Raw genomic sequence first — 21,184 nt, 5'->3', positions numbered from 1 at the left:
GACATGTTTCGCAAATAACAGCTTCTTCAGGGGATTTGAAGACCACTAATGTTTAATTCACTATAATACAATAAAATAGAACAGAAAATATGATATTCAAATTAAATTGACATACAATATAAATCAAGGCAATTATTAGCATTGTTTAATTTTAATTCACTCTGTCAAAACCATCCCCGGCTTATCCAAGCAGTCACCAATAGACTCCCATATGACTGTCAGCACCTAAAAGGGAGAAGTACCGCCGCGTGGCCACAGGAGACACATCCGGACTGAATTGCATTTTTTGAGAGCTAATTCCCTACTTTATCCAATTCAGCCCGGATGTGACTCCTGTGGCCACGCGGCGGTACTTCTCCCTTTTTGGTGTTGACGGTGATATGGGAGTCCATTGGTAACTGCTTGGGTATACCGGGGACGGTTTTGACAGAGTGCATTAAAATTAAATAATGCTGATAATTGCCTTGATTTATATTGTATGTCAATTTAATCTGAATGGCATGCATTATTGTGACCATATTACGGAATGTGTAACATACTTGTTTTTAAAAGATGATGTTTTATTTATGTACTAAATACTTTTTGTAAATGTTATTTTTGGTTTATTTGGATTCTGAATTATGGCACTGTTATAATCCCATTACATATTCACTCTCTATATGTTTATGCATTAGGCAATCAAATTTAAGTAAAAAAAAAGCTCATATATTCATTGCATACAAAGTTATGTTTATGTGACTATTGTTGGGGGGGAGGTCCATAGTTTTCATTAGATTCTTAGAGGGGTCTGTGACTCAAAAAAGGGTAAGAACCTCTGATTTAGTGGAACTGTCCCTCCATATAGCCATCAGGTGCTGAAAAACGAATAGTTCAGGGCAGGCAACGAGGCCTCACCAGCACACTGTACTAGAAAATTAGAAACAGGACATTTATACCCGCAGCCTAAGTAAGGGGTCCTTGGTGGCCCCAAAACATTGCAGTTTTGTGACCACTGCTGTCTGAGAAAGGAGACCTCAGTGCCCCCAAAACATTGCTGTTTTGTTGTGTGGTGAATAAATGTCTTGCTTATAGTTTTCTACTAGGGTGTGCTAGTGAGGCCTCATTGCTGTACACATCTCTCCTCATTTGTGCCTCTTTTTGTAAATAACTCAATGAAAAATGTACACATTAAAGCAAATAATAATGTTATTAATATGTAGCCAGGTTGGCACCCTAGCACTCAAGGAACAGGGGGACCCAAACATCAGTGGCTCCTTTTGGGATTGAGCCATTCAAATATATTTTACCTTAAGAAATTCTTAATAGCAGATCAATCCAACTAATAATGAATTACTGGATCACTTAATAATGGATTACTTTTATAAATACTTTATTTTTTGATCTGGTTGGTGATGCACATTTATTGTGGACTATTTTATGTACTTTTTATAATAATGATACAGCATTATGTGCATCTCCACCGTTATAATACCTATTTGTTTAATGCTAATAGCTCTTAAATCCCAGCATACTGCCCATATGTTCATTTATCTTATTTATAGACATCTTTGATTCCCCTTTAAGACAACTATATATTGGCTGCTGTGTTGGACAGTTTGTATGCGTTTGAGGGTATGTGGCCTCATCTTTATAACAATATTATTTTGATACTCTGAATCTTTTTTGATATTTTTCTGGACTCCTAAAACATGATTTAATCTCCTCTCTTGTGTTGGTGTTAGGTGGTCTCGGTGCATATCCAGTTGGCCCTGGTGGGCTGAAGATTCCCCACCTACCCCCCCCCCCCCACACGTCCATCTTGCTTTGGGGACACAATGGAAATGGGGGCAAATTTTTTTTTCATTTGTTTTTATGAGATCTGTTTTTGTTTCACAATAAGGAACTCTGTAAGTACATTATATAAACTTTGCGTTCTGTGATTTGAGATGTCATTTTACATGCTTTAATATGTTGTGTTTTTTACTATAGATCACATCATAATTACTTGCAGATCTATCCCCAGCGAATGAGCTAGTTGACTCTAAAACGCGTCAGTTTCCTATATGTAATCTCAGCATGTATAACCAAAGCAAGCATATACACATTGTATTTTGTGATTCTGTATCTACTTAAGGCCTCTTTCAAGTCATGTGTATACCACGCTTTATGGAGCCAAAATAAAATGTATACATTTTAATAAACACCCTTTGAGCCTTTAAAGTCCCACTCAATGGGGGAAATTAACCCCTGGTAAGATCAACAGTGAAAGCCACTGCATAGTAATCCCATTGTCATTGTTTACAGGGCCTTCACTACTGATCTTGGGGAATTTTTGCACTTGTTGCAGAAACACTATTATGACATAGAATCTGGGGAAAGGGAGGATGTGGCTTCAGGCAGCTTGGATGTCTGAGGATCCAGCAATAGCGTTTGCTTGGGGACGGCTCAGATGGCAGGAAGAAAGAGCAACTCTGTATGCATATGATATACTGACAACACTGCTTGGGATTTCAGTAAAGTAAATGAAGAGTTGTCAGCTAGAACAGGAAGTTTTGAATTTACTGAAGACAAAGAGACAAAACATTGAGGAAATGTGCATGTATTGAATCCATGTGTGTGTGTATATATATACAGTGTATTGTGGCAGAGCGAGCCTGTGCCACTGTTTAATATGGTGCTCTGGGCCAGGTTTTCTTGGAATCAGGCACACTGATGATGCAGGTGTGTGCTGTATTCATCTTAGAACCAGGGTTAGAGCTCAGGGCCCCACCCTCCCGAGGGGGTCAGTGATCGTAAGGGAGCCGTACAGGGTGCACATTGCACTATATTGTCCAGGACAGGACAGATTGAGGCATGAGGTACAGCGTGTGTGTAGAAGCGCTGGGACTGTGTGTTAGATGTTCTGGAGGACCAAGGCATGAGGCCTGAACAGTAAAGCTGCAAAGAGAGCCACAAGGCTGAATATTGTTCATTTATTGTAGTAATGTTGAGAACCCCCTGCGTGGAAAGATATTCATGTGAACTTGTGTGTTACTTTTAATAAAAGTGGGCAGAAAAAGCCCTGAAACATACTTCTGGCGTGGAATAAACTCACTGCTTGGTGCTACCAATGAGCTACAAATTCCCCAACTTGTCACAACATATTAAATATAAAATATTAAATTTTTTTTCCATAGACATAATAAACACATACAAGTAAAAGGATCTGAGTCAAAAGCTGCTTTTCTCAGTAAAAATCAATTTATTAGCCTATACATTATTTTTACATACTATTTAGAAATATATTAAAATATACAAATACCATGGCTTCAATTGGGAATCATAATGTAAAAATACAACAAACAATACATTGTTTTCATTTAGAATACAAAATATATAAATCTTTAATTATAGTAATAGTTGTATGGAATAATACAAAATAGGTCATACAGCATAAATTAACAAATATAAAATCTCCATGTTTGAGCTATGACTTTTAAAAATAAAATATCTTAAATAAATATGCTATAAATAAATGAATTAATCATAAATAAATTTAAAATGAATTCGCTTCAAAACAGAATTTTTCTAGCACTGTATTGTAATCCTCTTATTTAGTATACTTCCAAATCGCTTTAAACAAGAGATAAAAGATTCTATGCATTATTAAAACATATATAAGCCAAAACATTTTTATTTATTTTGGATTTATTGATAGGGAATGGTCAAAACCCCTTTCAGTTTTCCTTTGGTATCTGTGTCCATTTGTGGAAATTTACCTTCATTTATTATACAGTAGACAAACTGAGAGGAAATTTGAGGAAAATCCTCTGTCAGTCGTCTCCAAAACATTAGTCTCCATTGGAAGATTATTCCATGCCTGATCTGATGAAAGCTCAGAATTTTGAATTATCCATCAGTTTCATTCTTGATAACATGGGTCACCAGGGGAAATAGAGAGAAGGGACACAGACAGCAATAAAAAAAAACCTAAACAAAAATCCATTCTACACCATACTTTTACATACCCTCAGGAGGCTGCATGGCCAGTGGTGATAATCCAAGAAGTAAAAAATGGCCAATAACACGCCAAGAGGTAAAGACCACTCATGGACATTTTTTGTTTCTTACCAATAAAACCTTGACATTGGTTCTAACCATTCCCTACTCTTTCCAAGCAAGACATTTTTTTTTGCTTTGCATACTGTTTGTGCCTTGGTAAATCAAGGCTATAAGGTTGATCATCAGTCGTCAAAGGTAGAAAACTTTGGAAAGAGGACCAAACAAGTCTATCTACGATCAGTGATAAATGAATCTCTCTTTCTTGACAAGATCATGGCATATCCCTCAAAGACATAGTTCAAGAATGATAGCCATCTTCTGATTCATTGGTCACTGGTTGAGTCCACCAAGAGCTGGTAATTAAGAATTGTTTATTTTGTCCGGATGAATAGGCTTGACCATCAATGGGTGGTGAAGGCAAGTAATTTTCCTTACTTGGATGAGTAGGCATGTTCTTCAATAGAAGAAAATTATTTAATTTGTTCAGATGAGTAGGTATATAAATTATTGGTCAATGATATAGAATGCTTGTCTTCTTTAGCCAGATAGCTTATGACCATCATTAGCTAAAATAATTGTGGAGAATACTCTTCCTAGGCTGGATGAGTAAGCATGATCTTCCTTGACTATAAAGAATGAATTGCCTTGTTTGGTTTGATAAGAAGCATATGCTTAAAGGCTAGTAACAGAGAATTCTCTTAATTGGCTGGATGGGTAGACTTGTTAATCTCTGATTAAGAAACATCTTCACTGGTTGGATGAGTATGAAGGTCCATTGCTGGCCACTAAATGTCAGATTGAATAGATGATGATCAGTGGTTGGTGACTACAAGACATGCCCTTCTTCAGTGGACAAACATTTCATTTACGGCAAAAAGAATTGACACATCTTAGTGACTAGGATCAATTGAAGTAAAAATGTTTCGTCATATGTCTGTAACAGGTTCAGTTCATTCTTTGTATGTTATTATTGGCTGAGAGCCCAACATTTCACATCTTCTCTCAGTGGAATGAGATTCAGCATTACAGCATCTTGGACGCAATCAGAAGATGCCTGTATTGGAAAAACAAATATTTGAAATTAATTCCTTTGCGCACCATTCAAGAAATAATTCTTAGCTTTGTATGTATCTAAGATCACTGATCCCAGACCTTAATCCTGTTATAATTAAACATTTTCTGCATCTGTTTCTGGGGAAAAAAAGTCTTTGTGCCTATGCCTCTAGCTGCTACGCACATGTGCATAAATCTGGATTTCTATTTCTACACACTGCTAGTATATGAGATATGACTAGGTCTGAACAAAAGGAAAAAAAACTCTATTCCAATAATGCAGTAGGAACTTTTCCTTCACTTGCCTAGTGCGATTATCTCCTAGGTTCTGTCCTTATATAAGTTGTGACCATAATACCCGAGCCCATCAGAAGAGGGTTTTCTGGCTGACTAAAGCAGTGGTTGCCAAATTGTAGTGTTTGATTTTAGGCAGGATTGTCTGTTTTTTACTCAGGACATACCATCCGAATCCATTTGGACAGGCACATTTTTGGCAGTTACTAACAGTGGCAAAATTTGCTTGCCTACTATTGTCTAGTCAGGCACAACATGAGCCAGTAATTTAAATTGGAGAGAGGGACCAAGCAAACTCTGACACTACTGAGAAGTGTCAAAGCTTTGCCTTTAAAGTAACCCTAAACAATATCCTTATTCTGCAAAAATAATCCACACATATCCACTATGTAAGGGCTCTGTAAAGGTAACGTCCTTTGAGAGCTCCTGAACCTCCCACCTTCTTGCTTCCTCACATCCATTTGTTTAGAACAAGCAGTGCATGTTAGTCGCGGTCATGTGCACTGCTCTATTCACACTACACATCCCATAGTCCATAGTCCCTACTCCATCTCGGGAGCAAGCAAGAGAGGTGGCTACGTTCCTACATACAGTGAAACCATGGAGAACGAAAGTAGCCACCCTCTACCAGGAAGTCCGATCACAACAGCAATAAAAAAGGAATTTGAAGATTTGGTGGAGGCTGAGAGCAATGTAAGGGAGTTCTTGAGTTAAGAATACATATCTGAATGGAATTTTTTTTGCAAGTAACATCTTTTTGCCATGTCTCTGCTGGGGGGAATTTATTTTCTCTACATGCTTGCATTGAGGTTTTTTTAACCAAAGTTTAGTGTCACTTTATAGTAGAACTAAAGGCAATGTTTTTTCAGTTTGGATAGCGTAAGGGGGAGTTATAACACTTGTTAATGTGTTTTTTTGCCCTCTGTGTCCAATTGGGGTGATTTCCCTTCACTTCCTGTCCCGTAGCCAATACAGGAAGTGAGAGGAAATTTCACCAAACTAGTGTCCCCAGTGGAAGATTTCCCCTCTATTACTGTTCTGTTGACAACCCAAAATTTGGGATTTTCTTTCAGCGATGATGCTAAAAAGGACAATTAGAGAGGGTGACTATTCCTAATGGGGGCACAGACAGCAATAAAAACCTGACAGGTGTTCTAATCCATCTCCACTCTATCCAAAACTAAAAAAAAAAAAAAAGTTTTGCCTTTAGTTATTCTCTAACAACTTCCCAAGATTTAAAGTAGCTGCATATATATATATACACTTACCGATTCCTGAAAATGCTGGAGATGGTGCAGCCAGGGCTTAAGCTGTGGAGAGGCAGGCTCATTATATTCCACGGACTCTCTCTGTAAGGAACAGATAAGAGATAATAATGGTAAATGATTATTATTATACAGGATTTATATAGCACCAACAGTTGGAACAACGCTTTACATCATGAGGGCAGACAGTACAGTTACAATACGATTTAATACAGGAAGAATAAGAGGGCTCTGCTTGTTAGAGCTTACAATCTAAAAGGGAGGGGCAAGTGATACAAGAGGTAATAGCTGTGGGAGATTAGCTGATGGAGAAAAGTACAGTTGTTAGGCAGAGGTAGAATAGGCTTTCTGAAGAAAAGGTTTTAAGGGATCCTCTAAAAGTGGACAGAGTAGGAGATAGTCAGACAGATTTGGGTAGGGAGTTCCAAAGGATGGGAGAGGCTCAGGAAAAGTCCTGGAGGCAAGCATGGGAGAAGGTGATGAGGGAGTTAGAGAGCAGGAGGTTTTGGGAGGAACAAAGAGAACGCTTAGGTTAGTATTTTGAGCCTAGGTTAGTGATGTAGCTGGGGGTCCAGTTGTGGATGGCTTTGTAAGTTTTTTGTTAGTATTTTACATATAATTTGTAAGTTATCTGAATCCCACTTATAAGATTACATATATCAAGATAAGAGAATGACATGAACTTACACAAGTTGTCAGATCATCCTTCATTTTAAGGAAAATCATAAGAGCTTGAGTTACAGGGTCAGAGATAGCATAGGTGGACATTTCACTTAGTACATCAACGGCCAATGAAACTTGCTCCAGGGTCAGAATCAGACTGTCACTTGGCTGTAAAATCATAAAAAAAATAAAATTTTATGTCAAGGACCATTTGTACGTATGTAATGGGTTGACCTTGTCATAACAGGCAAAGTGCTATAATGATATCACAGGTTAACGTATATCTTAGGGTTTCTCTACCAGGGTTCCATTGAACCCAAAGGTTCCTCCAGAGTTTGCTCTGGGTTTGTTGAGCAATGAGAGATTTTTGCTTCTCAGATAAGTTCCCACTGACACCGTTGATCTTTTTAGCTGTCTGTAAGGTGGAATTCTTCCCAGTGACCACAAGTGTAAGGAGCCTTCTTCCCACTGACCATCACACTGATGTATCATGAGTTGTAGATATAGTCATCTTTAGCAGGGGTTCCTTGAGACCAGAACATTTTTTTCAAGGATTCCTCTGTGTTGAAAAGGTTGAGAAAGGCTTTGTTAGAACCCCCCAATCTGCTCTCTAAAACAGCTGTGTTAAAGCTGAACTCCAACCAGCCTCACCTTTAACCTTGCAGCTAGGCTCTCCTCCTGTACTGAAGTTGCTTACTTTTAATTCACTGCACACTGAAAACGAAGGTGCAGAGAGTCGGATAGAGCCTCATTTCCTGGCTGGAGGACATCCAGCATTATCTAGCTCTTTCCTCCCCAGCCTGACTGTCCCTGGCCCTCCGCTTTTATTCACTGAATTTCAGTTTACTCATGAAGGTTCAGCATCACAGGTGGGTATTACCACAGTCTTTGGTTTTCAGGAACCAATGTACAGCACCCTTCCAGCTCCTCCCACCGAATATGATCTGCCTGCCATTGCATAGAGAAGACCCGGTGATCATATAATGGATGCAATGAAAACATATTCTATTTAATAATTTCATTAGCATGCTGATCAATGGAGGAAACAGGGATGCCAAAATATAAGCAGATTAAGCTTTAAAGAAAGTTATTAGAAATAGTATACTGTAAGTTATATGTGGTTGTAAATCCGATGCCAGATTCTGGAGGGAAATTAGACTGGTCTCATTAGGTCTAGCACATCTTTTCTTTTGACTGTTCAAACTTCTGCAGAAATGACATCTCCTATGAGCTCTAGGGAGGTCCCTATTGACTTGCTGTCAGTAACTAAGTCAGTGGGTAGGACTAGGCATGGTCAGCTGCCGACTGACTGGCTGGTAGCTGGTCAATCAGCAGTGTCAATGCACTTAACTCCACCCGCTGCCTGCATCATCACGCCCCACTGTAGCCCTAAAGCGGAGCAAGGGTGACAACATTGTAGTGCTTTCCACAGCACAGGGAGAGCGTTGTCATCCCTGCATCTGCAACAGTTTTGCTAGCAGGATCACCAATTATGTTTTAACGGAAAATAAGGCATAGAAACAAAAAGACTGGCAGTCCAGATAACAAGATTCATTTAAAAGGACTAAAGGCAACAACTGAAATGACATTAATGTTAAAGCTTCAGTAACATTTAAGTGATTGGGATTAGATCCGCTTTAAATAAACTAGAAAGAATATAAATGATACTAAAAATAGCAAGTTCTCACCGTCAGGTCACATGCAGAAGGCTTGTGTCTCAGCATTCTTCCATAGCAACCCATTGCATTATTGGACATGACATTTTCCTGTAGAAGACATGACATTTCAATTTTTTCTGCTGATCTTTACAGTAGTGAACTGTAATTGTATTGCACATAATATTATACTGTACATAATGTAGGTGACATTGGAAATTATTATAAAAATATATAAAAATATTGGAAAGGAAAACTCATTAAAAAAAAAACAAAACTGGATTGAATAGATGCTAACCCCCCAGAAGAGGTGCAGTTGTATGGAGTACTGTAGGGTAGAGGGATGGTGCTGTTTGCAGGGAGCAGGTGGCTCTCAGATGGTGACTCCAATTAGACCCAGAAAAATAATTTGAAGCAAGAAACTCAAAATATAAAAATCAAATTCCAATGTGTTGGCTATTTTTAAAGTGGTATTAAACCCACATCACTTTCAGCAGCTGATTTAATCACCTACTGAGATTCACCCTTTGAATTCCCTCTCCCCCAGCTAGCTGTCATACTTACATGGTGATGTTGTAGCTTCTTGAGAACTGTCATATCAGCAGAAGACAGATCAGATAAGTAGCGGGACACCGGACACAGCTTCCTGTGCGGACGGCCACTTGCCAGTGCGATTAGAATGATCAAGACCAGCATTCTGATAACCATATTGGTAGTGTTGGGTTCCATCTTGAATTTTGTTTTTGTTTTCAACCACCTGCATTAGTGAACACACAGACATACATGTAATCCATAGTTGGGCAAACATTTTTGGCATCAAAAGCACAATGTTTGATGCATGCATAATCCCATTATACAAAAGGCTCAAAGCATATCTAAATCTAATATATATATATTGCAGTCTACTAATCCTTAATTGTGGTGACTGCACTAGTATTCTTTTTTTTGTACCTGGTGACCCTGCTAGTAACACACTTAACATCTTAGGGTGTCTCCACTGTGGGCGGAGGATCAATGGAGACACCTGAACAGCAACACTGTCAATCTAGGGCAGTGATGGCGAACCTTGGCACCCCAGATGTTTTGGAACTACATTTCCCATGATGCTCATCTACACTGCAGAGTGCACAAGGATCATGGGAAATGTAGTTCCAAAACATCTGGGGTGCCAAGGTTCATCATCACTGATCTAGGGAGAGGGTAATGTTAGATGCACTAGCAGATTTGGTTCCTGGACATAGACCACTTCTTCAGGAACATGAACTTTAATGACATCCCACTCTTAGTCCGTAGGGTTCAATATTGAGCTGGCCCACCCTTTGCAGCTATAACAGCTTCAACTCTTCTGGGAAGGCTGTCCACAAGGTTTAGGGGGTGTCTATGGGAACGTTTGACCATTCTTCCAGAAGCGCATTTGTGAGGTCAGGCACTGATGTTGGACGAGAATGCCTGGCATGCAGTCTCCACTCCACTCAAACCTTGTGGACGGCCTTCCCAGAAGAGTTGAAGCTGTTATAGCTGCAGAGGGTGGGCCAGCTCAATATTGTACCCTACGGGCTAAGACTGGGATGCCATTAAAGTTCATGTACATGTAAAGGCAGGCGTCCCAAAACGTTTGTATTTTTATAGTGTAGTGCCAATAAGGGGGAGGGGACTCATAAGGAGGCTACGAGTGGAGATCCCCAACATGCAGACACCCCCAAATGACCAATCCCATAAACACCTTCTACTTTAATTGAAACTATGGCACACTCTGGGTTTTTCTTTAAATATTAAATGGGATGTTAGTTATTACACCATATTGAATTGTGATAATAACGTAAATTATTCTATTTAGATTGTTTGCTGCATAAATATATCAATGGCTCCTGATGAAGTGGACTAGATCCAGGAATTGCGTCAAGCCTTAGGATCATCACTTTTGGATATGATATACTGTATAGTCAAAATGTTTTTTATGATTTTGTATTGTGGTGTTATAACATTTTTTATACAGTATGTAATGATGACGCTCCTACAAGATTTTATAGATGTGAATTAATAAAACTATAATTTTAAATAATACGTTGTACCTCAATTTTCCATTTAACTATATATAGATTCTGTATGATGTGCCCCTTGGGATTAAAAAACTAAGTGACATTTAGGTGATGTTAGTATTAACTGGCAGCTGCAGCTATACCGCCCTCTAAGAAATGATCCACAGCAAACTGCTTTTCAGAGGGCGGTAGGCACTGCTTCTCATCTGAAAGGGTTCTTAAGGTCTATTTTAATGCCTCTCAACAAACACAAAAAAGGGGTTGTGTATGATAGATAGATAGATAGATAGATAGATAGATAGATAGATAGATAGATAGATAGATAGATAGATAGATAGATAGATAGATAGATAGAATTTATTATCATTGTATATATACAACAAAATTTATCAATGGTCAAATAACACTAGTAAGTGCTACATGTAAATGTTAGGATTCTTTATATAACAGGTTCTCTTGATAGAATGTCCTATTCTTTGGGATGTTATGGAACAACTTGCTCTCCTAGTCCTGTACTCCAGAACATTTCAGGCTGTGTGTCACCATTAGGCTGATGAAGTGTTCCATAATAATGGAAAGGATGTTTCTTGTAATTGTTGATGTGCAGATTGTACAGCTTGTTTCTGAGTTACCATGCAGGATGTTTTAGGAGATCATCCATGAAAAATGGCCAAGACTGAGGTTTAGAAGAGCACCCTTTGATAAAGACATCAGGTCCTATCTTAACACTTGACTCCCTGTGTTCATGCCTGCTACCTATTACTTTTACTCTATCAATTTCTCTTCTAAATCCTTTTTTTTAGATCTTTTTACTGTAAGCACCATGTTTTAATAACAATGTAATGGCCCGGTACCCCTGGCAATGATACTTTTGAATGGTGAGCAGCTCTTATATCCGGTTTTATGCATCTTGTTTATTCTGAGATTATTACTCTTTCAGTGCATCTGAGCAAAATCTAGTTTGATGATTGTGAAAACTGTGACAATTTTTTAGATACAATTTATATAAGAACAAATATCTATTTTTACCACATTCTAATAGATAAACAACAGTTTTTTTTTTGCCTTTAGGGAGTCCTTCAAGGAGTGGAACTTGTAAAACTTGCTTTCTGTCAGTTTGACATTTTAACCTAGACTGTAGCCGGGGTAGAAACCCGGCTGTCTATGTATCTCTGGACATGACAAGTGAGAAGATTTATATATTTTTCTTATGTCAAGTAAAGTTTAAGAAACAAGGCAAAAGGCAACAGGATACAATTTTACCAACTAAGTCACTACAGCAAATATACTGTAAATAGCTTAATGTAGTACTTGAGGGACAAACAATCTGCAAACTTAGTTGGGAGATTTGAGTATAATATAAAATAAGATTCATTTCCATATTGGCTAGTTAATATTCATAGAACCCAGTTAAGCCAATAAAAATTATCCTGTACTTTCCAAGACCCTTTCATACTTATTTTTAATACTGACATGATAGTAAAATCTAAAGCTTTTGTTACCCCAACATTTCATTTTCCTGATATGTGCCTGCTGTACCATGTACTTATATGAGAAACTATCCAGTTCACTTTGTATTGCTTCCTTTGTGTGAAATCCCTGGCATTACTGCCAGCCCCCCCTATTTTGCTATTAAAAACTGACCACACTAAGCAGGAGAACACAGTCTGGTCAGGTCTCTAGCTATGCTGAGAACTCAGCCTGCTCTCCTCCAATGATCAGACTTGTCAAGACACACCCCTCTTGCACAGCCATTCACTAGGAAGCTCAGTGTCCTGCTGCTTCTCCTCCCCCCAGCTCTTTTGCCGCTAAGAACAGATGGAATGTGATCACTTATAAAAAAGAGAAATAAGGTATTTATAATGTATTTTTTATATCTTTTTATTCCTATATTAAACTGAATGGGTTGATTTACAAGCTGATCATTTACAATCACTTTAAATAAACTGTTTAGTTCTGATTATATGATTATGCTTCATAATTAAAAAGGATTGTGTTCAGAAGATTGCAAGGTTATCCCCTGCACAACCCCCCCCCCCCCCAAAAAAAAATAAAACAAACAAACAAAAAAAAAAACAGATTGTACAATCCTACCATCAACATTGGAGATATCTGTTTTAGGGGTTTTCTGCACCTTCTCCTCCCTGTGTTAGATGCCTGATTGGATACGCTTGCAATGATAAAGTGTATGGAAATCCAATCACTAAAACCTCATATTAGCTTCAACAAGCTAATATAATTTAGCCATTTTCATTTGAAAATCTGCAGTTTTCAATAAAATAATATCTGCTGATTCAGCCACTTAGGATTTGCTATTTCCTTATTTTTCTTTATTATTTGGATTTTTCTTTTTTTTTATGCATCCTGTTTTGCTGTAAAACAAATGCAAAAAGAAAAAAAAAAACCTTGCTGATCCTGCCATTAAGGTTGTTCAGGTACTTCCTTTGATAAGAGTGACAACACTCTGTCCCTGGGTCCTAATTCTGCTTCTGCGTTGTCACCCTTTTGTACAGGCTTCCGATAGAGACCAAAAGTAGCCTTTTCACACAGTATCCAAACCTGGTACATTGTAGCCACCACTGTAAAAACCTACCCTAATGAATACCATGCAGCCATTGCTGGAGTGCATGTAGACATGAAGTGTATGTAAAGAGGCTGCAGGAGATCAGCAGCACTGAGAAATAAGAAAGGAGTAAAAGGCTGAAAAGGTATATTTTATCCAAAAAATTTTATCCAAAAATTTTTTAATACTGCTATTTTAATACTGGCTTATTTTAATAATAAAATTAGGATTTAATAATAATAATATTAATGATAATAATAATCACAACAACAATACTACTACTATAGCTAATAATAATAATAATAAAAAAAGAAAATACTGTATATATAGCAAAACTCAAATACAAACAGGAATACATCATCTACATCTCTTGCAGAGGACCACTTACCTGCTCCTTTTCTCTGTCTCTTTCTAGACTTGGTCCAGGTGTGATTGGAGATCTCTCCATGGTCCCTCTTTTATATTTTACTCAGACTTGGAGAAAGTTATGGTTTTCGTGATGTCGAGGTTACTTGTCTATCGTTCGAAATATGAACATAGCTGGCAGGAACCACCAGGAACTTCTTACAGCTTTTAGTTTCCTTGTCTTGACAGGTAAGCATGTGACGTCACGTAAATTGGACATTCTTTAGCTGTCAGACAGCCTACTCCTTCATTCTGCAACACGCTGTATGTCTGTTATTAACAACTAATCCTTCTGTTACACAGCAGACTCCTTATACCTCTCAGAGATCACAGAGCCAGCACATGTTCAGAACAATTACTTTCTGATGGCTAGACACAGGTAACTTTAGGATTTTTAATTTCCTCAAAATTTTGGAAAAAATCAAAGATTATGGCAAATTTTCACTATTTTGGCAAAATGCGATAAAGTCAATGAAAAAATTAAAATGCAACGTCAGCTTAAAGAGGAGCTCCAGTCGCTTTTGTGTTTATTAAGAGTCAGCAGCTACAAAAAGTGTAGCTGCTGACTTTTTATAAACAAACACTCACCCGTCCCAGGATCCAGCAATGTGGTCACCCGAACTGTCGCTTCTCTCCCTCCCCTCTCCCCGAAGCTAGCATTTCAACTGTGGGCACCCGGCTGTGGCAGCTTGCGGCTTCACAACCAGGTATGCACTGCGCATGCACGAGTCGCGATGCGCCTGCTGAATTTTTCAGCACACTGCAGAGAGGGAGGGGAAGGGGAGAATGCGTAGGAGATCCGAGCGGAGGAGGGAGTGGGTACCTATCAAAATCACATACCCACTCCCCCCCCCCCCAAAAAAATGACATGCCAAATGTAGCAGGGGGGTGGGGGGTGGAGTGCTTAAAGCAGATCTTCCCCTTTTGGGTTGAGCTCTGCTTTAAAAAGAAAGTTCTACTGATCCTTCTCCTCCCCCCACATTACTTCCACTCTTGGTGCTTATTTATTTGTTGGGAGGAGTGGGTACCTATTTCTGGCAGGTACCTGTTCCCTCTTCCACTGTAATTGCCTAAGTGATCCCAGCAGAAGTTTCCCCCCTCCCTCTCTACCTGCAACCTCCTGGTTCATGTCACAGGAGGCTGTGAAACCATTCACAGAGCACAGCAGTGAGGAGCTACCTGTGAAGCCACAAGGAGTCACAGCCAACTTCCCACAGTAAACATGGCGGCACTAGGGACTCAAAGACTGGCAAAGAATTGGCTCGAGTGAGTGATGGGGAAATTGTATATTTCCTTCATATTATTGGCTCACCATGGACAGTGCTGGATTCCTGGACAGGTAAGTGTCTCTTTAATAAAAGTCACCAGCTACAATATTTGTAGTTACAGAGTTACTGTACATAGTTAGTCAGGCTGACTAAGTCCATCTAGTTCAACCAATTAAAGGGGAAAGAAAATCATACAATCCCATATACACAATCCTATACCCACAGTTGATCCAGAGGAAGGCAAAAAACCCCAGCAAAGCGATCAATCAGTTTGATTTACTACGTTGAGAACACACGAACGCCTTCTCTGCTCCTAGGTCTGGATGCAGAGAAGGCATTCGATAGAGTGCATTGGAACTATATCTCCAGGACTTGAGAAGTTTGGATTTTCAGGATTTATCCATGAAGCAATTATGCTACTTTATACACAACCATCAGCAAAAGTTTCCACCTCGGCAATGTTGTCAAAGACTTTTAACCTCACAAATGGCACCAGACAGGGTTGCCCACTCTCTCCCATTATATTTTCTTTGGTAATTGAACCCTTAGCGGAAACCATTAGGTCCAATGAAAATATTTTAGGAATAAAGATAGGTGATAGAATACATAAAATTGGACTATTCTATCTTTAACTAGTCCCAACAAATCCCTGCATGTCCTACAATCAATACTTAAAGCGTTTGTAAAGGTGTTTTTTTTTTTTTTTTAAAATAACAAACATGTTATACTTACCTTCACTGTGCAGCTCGTTCTGCACAGAGTGGCCCCGAACCTCGTCTTCTGGGGTCCCTCGGCGGCTGTTTCAGCTCCTCCCCGCAAGCATTCACCACCTTAATGCGAGCTCCCTCGCACGGTGGTGAGTGCTTGCGGGCGCGCTCCCGTGATACAGCCGGCGGCTATAGCCGCTCGCTGTATCACTCGGCCCCGCCCCCCGGCGCGCCGCGTCATCGGATGTGATTGACAGCAGCGCGAGCCAATGGCTGCGCTGCTTTCAATCCATCCACTGCAGCCAATCAGCGGCCAGGGTGAGCAGAGGAACAGATGTCGGGAACGCGAAGCTGACTTTCGAGGCGTCAGGTAAGTAAAACGGGGGGGCTGGGGGCGGCGGTTCTGTCAGAAGTTTTTTCACCTTAATGCATAGAATGCATTAAGGTGAAAAAATTTTTACCTTTACAACCCCTTTAACTCCTTTAGTAAAGTATCTTATTACAAAATTAACAATAGAAAAGCTTTGCCCTACCTATGAATATATCTAACGATACCTCTACCATCCTCAAAGAAAAATATAATTATAATTGGGATGCATCTTCGTTCACCTATCTAGGTATCAACCTTACATTTCCTGCAAAAAAACTATATGCAGCTTATTTTCCTAAGTTATTAGACTTGATTTCTAAAGATTTTCAAAATATAAAACAAACGCACCTATCCTGGATAGGCAAAATTGCAGCATTTAAAATGCAAACCCTACCCAAGATACTCTACCTTTTTAGAGCCATAACTATTCCAATACCTTCAAGCTTTTTCAAGATTCTAAATACTAAATTGAGAAACCTGGTCTGAAATAACAAAAAACCAAGGGTAGCTTTCTCTATTTTAACATCTTCTATAAACAAAGGGGGTATGAACTTACCTGTTATGCATAAATACTACTACGCAACACTTTTGGATCAAATGAAATACTGGTTCTTCCCAAATGACGATAAGCTGTGGTTATCCATTGAAAGAGAAATCACCAAGGGAAATGATTTATTTGCCCTGTCAGTGGCTTACATGATATTCCCTAAGTTCTTAGGTCCTAAATTGCTTTCCATTAAAGCTACCCTGTTAGCATGGAAGTTTCTTGTCTCAAACTTCCATGCTCTAGGGCATTTACAAAAGATACCTATACCACTCAGAGCCCTTGACTACTGTAGAGGCCGACTCTCGATGAACAAATGGATTGCTGAGGGCTTTAACTTTTACGTACACCTTCCCTCAGGATACAAAGCCACGATTGATGATAAGTTAAATAAGCTTAATCATCTGCAAAGCTTAAATCCACATCAAGATTTTGAAATTCCATCTTTTTTTTTTTTTTTTTTAACAGTTACGTTTTTATTCATCTCCAACGGAGAAAAGTTTCAGTACAAAGATAAAAAAGAAGTACATTCACAAATATATATATAAATGTACATATACATAAACATAAAAATATAAAAGGGGACAATAAGAGAGGATTACATAAAAAAGGCAAAGAAGAACCATTTCCAGAAGGAAAGTGACAATCTAGGATAAATAGTCTCAAGTATTACATCAAAAAGCAAGGCACATCAGTTCACATCTTAGTTGCAAGTATTCATATCACTGCGAAATTCCATCTTTAATTTGGTCACACCTCACCATTAACAAACCTGTAAAACATAAAAGTATAGCTTTCTTCTATAAAGTTTTTTCTCAGTATCCTAAATATGAGAAAAACCCTAATATGTATAAATGGGAAAAAGATTTAGGACAATCCTTTTCGGATGAATGTTGGTACAATGCTATGAGAATAAACCAGACTGCAACATCCTGCTTAGAGCATTGGGACAACTCTCAGAAAATATTGAATAGATGGTACCTAACTCCTTACAAATTAGCTAAAATATATCCATCTACATCACCCCTATGCTGGCGTTGTACGGATCAAGTTGGTTCCTTATTCCACATTTTATGGAGTTGTAAAAATCTGACCAGTTTCTGGAACTCGATATCCACCTTTATTGCCTCTCTCACAGGCAACTTGATAAAACTATCACCTGCTATGTCCCTTTTAGGTATCAACCTTGACACTTTCCCATTTCAATACAGAATATTAGTGGTGAATATTCTTTTAGCGGCTAGACTTACCATAACGAAAATGTGGAAATCAATTGAGGCCCTTAACCTGTGTGATGTCATTCTTAGAGTCAACACCCAGGCTATGAATTACTGTTAGCACTTAAAAATTATAACATAATTCACTTTAAGAAGCACTGGTATGTATGGATCATACATCCTAAAGCATCTACAGTACTAAAAGACTTGTACGCTCAGTCTTAACTACCACTAGGTAGCCTGTTGGTATCACTTATTCCTTGTAGAGACTTATGCTGCTTTCATTTCCTGATTGGTTTGACTCGCTAGAATACATTGATTTACTAGACGACATCCTGTTCTCTCTTTTGTTTATTCAAGTTAGAATAGACCTGTTCACAGTTTGCTCCCCTAGGGGTGAATAGGTTTATTCTTGGAGGTTTACTAGGTAGAAACTGAATTAAAGATATGAATTTGAAGGATTATTCACAATTATTATACTGACTTAATGTATTTATCAAAAATGCATTTGCTATACTATGTAACTGTAATAGTGTGAATCCTGTTATACTTTTCTTAATGTCTTTATATGTTATTTTATGTTCTGATAACTAAATAAAAAAAAAAAAAAATTGAATGTTAAAAAAAAAAAAAAAAAAAAAAAAAAACCCAGCAAAGCATGCTCCAATTTGCTCCAGCAGAGGAAAAGATTCCTTCCTGATCCCCGAGAGGCAATCGGATATTTCCTGGATCAACTTTACCTATAAATGTTAGTATCCAATTATAATATGTACATTTAGGAAAGAATCCAGGCCTTTTTCAAAGCAAGCTGCTGAGCTGGCCAGAATCACCTCTGGAGGTAGTCTATTCCACATTTCCAAAAGAAACCTTTTCATATTTGGAGATGTAATCTCTTTTCTTCTAGACGTAAGTCCTCTTTGATGACCTTAAAGTGAATAACTCATCACCAAGTTCACTATATTGACCCCTTATGTATTTGTAACATGTTGATCATATCCCCCTTAATCTCCTCTTCTCAAGAGAGAATAAATTCAGTTCCTCTAATCTTTCCTCATAGCTGAGCTCCTCCATGCCTCTTATCAGTTTGGTTGCCCTTCTCTGCACTTTCTCTAGTTCCCAGATATCCTTTTTGTGAACGGGTGGCTAAAATTGAACTGCATATTTCAGATGAGCTCTTACTAATGAGTTGTACAGGGGCAAAATGAGTTCATACCTCTCTTAATACAAGAAAAGACTTTTCTCGCTTTGGAAACCACAGCTTGGAATTGAATGTTATTATTATTATGATCTACCAAAACACTCAGATCCTTCTCCACCATTGATTCCCCCAGTTGTATGTATGATGCATGCATATTCTTAGCCCCCAAGTGCATAGCCCCCAAGTGTAGCTGCTGACTTTTAATTTTTGAAAAAACAACTGACGAACCTCAAAAGAGGAACTAAGCTCTGGAGGCTGTGTCCCAAATAGTCAGGCAGAGGCCAAAGGTTTAATTGCCAGTATTACCAAAATGTACAAAAATCAGCGCTAAATCTCCAATCTCTGGACAGCGAACAGCCGCTTATAAACTGTGATACCAGCTCCTAGCAAACAGGACGGACCATTAATTATAATGCTCAAAAACTGCCATGATGAAGCACGTCTCTGAGGTCATCACGCACCACTGGCTGTTAGTGAACGGCTTCTCTCTCTACATGAGCCGATACTGATAGCATTCGGCATTCCGGCCAACACGAGCCATCAGCCTGCTGGGATTCCTTTTGTATTTGGATGTCCGTGAATATCTCTTAATAAATTGCGAGAACACAGACGTGCTTCCCCATGACAGTAAATTCTTTCTCCTACTGCTATGCTGCAACCCGCTGCTGAGCAGCAGCTGTTTACATGCTGGATGCCGGTCCATATTGTTGTGACACATGCGTTTTTGACAATTATAATTTATGGTCCATCCTTTCTGCTAAGAGGCATCTGTCAAGTGTTTTTATCTGGTGGTGGATTTCCTCTTATCCCCATTGAACGATTGCACTTTTTGGGTCAATACTGTGAAATTTACTTCTACTTGAATGGACTGATATACAATATATACTTTTTATTGATGGACTTTTGGTTATATGCATTATTTTTTGATCTTTATGACTATAAGTTAATTTATAAGCACTGATTTGCTGCACGTTTACACTTTATATAATGCACTTTATATATAATTGTAGCAGCCTCCCGGACCTCTAGAGGCCTGATGGTGACCTCCAGAGTCAGGAGCTGAAATCCATCCTCGTAGAGTGGGTTACCAGGCATGGTGGGTGTAATGCAAGATGAAATGATGGGCACCACTCACTGTTTGAAAGCAAATAAAGAGATTTATTGTCTCTTAACAAGAACTGTGGGTGAGGGGGTTAGGGCCAGGACACCCTTAGGTAGATGCAAGGACAGTTATCAGACTCCGAGACACAATAGGCAGACAGCTATGTAGTTCAAAGCATCCAGCCAGATGCAACTTCTGTATTGGCAGGAGCGCTGTCTCCTATGGCAACTAAGCTTTTAACCATTTCCAAAGATCTTCACACATAGAACTTAGCAACAGAGTACAGTTATTCTCTTATCTCACAGTTTCCTACTGTGGGTCTTCAATCACTGAGCTCCCAGTCACTCACTAGACTTCCAGATCCCAGCCAGCGTAACCTCTTTAACTCGGTTGGACTTCAATCCTGCAGTCCCAACCCTACGCTGCTTCTCCTGCTCTTGGATAGGCCTCAGGCAGACTAGCAGGCAGGTGTCCCCGGGATAGGCCACAGGCTTCTGGCCTAGCAACCCATGACGACATAACACACATCCACCCAGACAGCCATCCAGGTGGCACAGAACCCCAATCACCTGACACCCAAATAAATAGGCTCTCCCAGCAGGGCAAGGGACTAAAGAAACCCCTGCCAATTGGCTGAGACACCCCGTTCATTCATAATCTGACCTTGCTATGCCCTTGTTGATTTAATGTTACCAGTAACAGTGCCACCCAAGGAAAGAAGAGAAAAGGAGCAACAACTCCAGAATTAGAGAGGGATCAGTGGATTTTCTAACAATTAACCAGAACATTCACTATCTGGCAAACTAAATTTGTGAGCAACC

The 21,184-nt window shown here is 39.0% G+C and overlaps 1 protein-coding gene across 1 annotated transcript; it reads right to left on the bottom strand.

The window, feature by feature from the left end:
• Positions 1–4,987: 4,987 nt before the first annotated feature.
• On the bottom strand, positions 4,988–14,000 carry LOC141108916 (interferon lambda-3-like). The gene is made up of 5 exons (XM_073600882.1): positions 13,941–14,000; positions 8,984–9,061; positions 7,320–7,463; positions 6,636–6,716; positions 4,988–5,074 (listed from the first exon to the last, which is right to left on the bottom strand). The coding sequence occupies exons 1-5, from the start codon at positions 13,998–14,000 to the stop codon at positions 4,988–4,990; spliced, it is 450 nt and encodes a 149-aa protein (XP_073456983.1).
• Between the last annotated feature and the right edge of the window lie 7,184 nt (positions 14,001–21,184).

The sequence above is a fragment of the Aquarana catesbeiana genome, linkage group LG09, assembly GCF_042186555.1.
Source record: "Aquarana catesbeiana isolate 2022-GZ linkage group LG09, ASM4218655v1, whole genome shotgun sequence".
NCBI lineage: Eukaryota > Metazoa > Chordata > Amphibia > Anura > Ranidae > Aquarana > Aquarana catesbeiana.
This window is presented reverse-complemented; position numbering and strand designations above follow the sequence as displayed.